The sequence below is a fragment of the Penaeus vannamei genome, chromosome 39, assembly GCF_042767895.1.
Source record: "Penaeus vannamei isolate JL-2024 chromosome 39, ASM4276789v1, whole genome shotgun sequence".
NCBI classification, from domain to species: domain Eukaryota; kingdom Metazoa; phylum Arthropoda; class Malacostraca; order Decapoda; family Penaeidae; genus Penaeus; species Penaeus vannamei.
This window is the reverse complement of record NC_091587.1, coordinates 25,893,558-25,896,057: the sequence shown is the minus strand read 5'-3', so window position 1 is coordinate 25,896,057 and position 2,500 is coordinate 25,893,558. Positions and strand designations below refer to the sequence as shown.

The 2,500-nt window shown below is 43.0% G+C and overlaps 2 protein-coding genes across 2 annotated transcripts in view; both read right to left on the bottom strand.

The window, feature by feature from the left end:
• Positions 1 to 410, bottom strand: part of LOC113806847 (cuticle protein 19.8-like) — a 1,137-nt gene extending 727 nt beyond the window's left edge. The window contains exons 1-2 of the mRNA XM_027357997.2: positions 348 to 410; positions 1 to 32 (exon numbers count right to left, since the gene is read on the bottom strand). The exon at positions 1 to 32 is cut by the window's left edge and continues 40 nt beyond it. Coding sequence (XP_027213798.2) covers positions 1 to 32; positions 348 to 359 — 44 coding nt within the window. The 5' untranslated portion in view covers positions 360 to 410. The remainder of the gene's footprint in view (positions 33 to 347) is intronic.
• The window catches only part of LOC113821117 (pro-resilin-like), a 188,699-nt gene that overhangs the window by 132,330 nt on the left and 53,869 nt on the right, over positions 1 to 2,500 (bottom strand). The window lies entirely within an intron of this gene.

Genomic DNA, 2,500 nt, shown 5'->3' with positions numbered 1-2,500 from the left:
GCCACGGCCACGACGCCCAGCAGAAACAGCACCTGGAAAATAAGTCACAGCCGTGATCTTCAGCCTCGACTAGACTAACGTTGTGAAGATCGATAAACGTGACATGATCAGGAGGAAGTGAATCATAATTTTAAATCGTATCATATTAAAGATATAATATCCCGTAAATATAGCTTTAACTATAAGTATCCTCATAACGAACCAACGGTCTATAAACTAAGCTCTAACTCTGCCGTAAACTATAACCCAAACTACAACTCATAGGCTATAACGAAGCCGGAAACCATAAACTATACACCGCACAGTTCGCCTCTGCATTCCGGGCACCCTTCCTCCCGCAGCCTCACCTTCATAGTCATGTCGGACGAAGCTTTTCACTGCCGGAATCCGTCGCCGTCTTTCCCTCTTATACGCTTCCCGCCGTGACGTCACAAGGTAACCCTTTTTTTTTTCTCACACGCGATCCTCAAGCTGCTATGAGAAGGGAGGGGGAAAGAAATGAAGAAGAAAAAAAAAACAGGGTTCGCCCAACACTGCAGAGAAGGTTACGCAATGCTCGCTTATGCATCATAGGGAACAGAGGCTCGTTCTGTTCAGGCGACCAAAGCTCCCTTCGAAGCTTTTATTAACGAGGCTATGGAAGGGAGAACGAAGGATTGTCTCAGAGCAATTGACCAGTTGGTTTCAAAGCCAGGTCAGAGCCAGGGGTCAAGACTGACCACTCGCTGCGTCTTTCCCCTTGAGAAGGAGGGGCGGGGCGCACTTTCTTGGGCGCAGTCGTCAAGGTTTTGTTTCATTATTAATCGGGAAGGAAGAGGGTTGATCTTGTGAGAATATTTTAGTTGCGAGATTTTGAAAATTTGTAGACAGACATTAGCTTATTTGTCTATCTGTTTGTGTCGGTATGACTGCTGTATTCTCCGTCTCTCTCTCTCTCTCTCTCTCTCTCTTTCTTTCTCTCTCTCTCTCTCTCTCTCTCTCTCTCTCTCTCTCTCTCTCTCTCTCTCTCTCTCTCTCTCTCTCTCTCTCTCTCTCTCTCTCTCTCTCTCTCTCTCTCCCTCCCTCTCTCTCTCTCTCTCTCTCTCTCTCTCTCTCTCTCTATCTCTATCTTTGTCTCTGTCTCTCTCTCTGTCTCTCTCTCTCTCTCTGTCTCTCTCTCTCTCTCTCTCTCTCTCTCTCTCTCTCTCTCTCTCTCTCTCTCTCTCTCTCTCTCTCTCTCTCAATCTATATACCTATTTGTCTGTTTGTCTACCCCTCCCCCCCCCTTCTCTCTGGTCCACTGAACGTAATGAATTTATCAAACGAAATCTCTCTCCTCTTTCATCATGTTGTATATTGTCTTCAACGCATCTAGATGTTTGCATGTTTGTCTTCCCATATTTGGCAGCGAAAATAATCTTTGTCTGGCGGTGCCCTATTTAGGATGTAATTCCATGGTCAGTTCCAGCCCTCATTCCTCTTCTCTCTCTCTCTCTTTCTTTCTCTTTCTCTTTCTCTCTGTCTGTCTCTGTCTCTGCCTCTCTCTCTCTCTCTTTCTCTCTCTCTCTCTCTCTCTCTCTCTCTCTCTCTCTCTCTCTCTCTCTCTCTCTCTCTCTCTCTCTCTCTCTCTCTCTCTCTGTCTCTGTCTCTGTCTCTGTCTCTCTCTGTGTCTCTCTCTCTCTCTCTCTCTCTCTCTTTCCCTCACTCACTCACTCACCAATTACACTCACTCTCTCTCTCTCTCTCTCTCTCTCTCTCTCTCTCTCTCTCTCTCTCTCTCTCTCTCTCTCTCTCTCTCTCTCTCTCTCTCTCTCCCTCTCTCTCTCTCTCTCCCTCTCCCTCTCCCTCTCTCTCTCTCTCTCTCTCTCTCTCTCTCTCTCTCTCTCCAAATCAGAATCATGTTTTTTGATAACGAAATCCAAGGTCTGTTGTTACTCACTACACAAAAATATTGATGCTTGATAGTCTCGGAAGTCGGTACTTAAACCGTGCTGAAACAATACACTATTGATACGATTCAGATATTAATTAACATCAGCGTCCAGAGACTCATCTTTTAATTGCCTTAATTAACATCAGCGTCCAGAGATTCATTTTTAATAGCTTTAATTAACATCAGCGTCCAGAAATATTTTTTAATAGCCTTAATTAACATCAGCGTCCAGAAACATTTTTTAATAGCCTTAATTAACATCAGCGTCCAAAAACTCATTTTTTTAATAGCCTTAATTAACATCAGCGTCCAAAAACTCATTTTTTAATAGCCTTAATTAACATCAGCGTCCAGAAACTCATTTTCTTAATAGCCTTAATTAACATCAGCGTCCAGAAACTCATTTTTTTAATAGCCTTAATTAACATCAGCGTCCAGAAACTCATTTTTTAATAGCCTTAATTAACATCAGAGTCCAGAAACTCATTTTCTTAATAGCCTTAATTAACATCAGCGTCCAGAAATTCATTTTTTTAATAGCCTTAATTAACATCAGCGTCCAGAAACTCATTTTTTTAATAGCCCTAA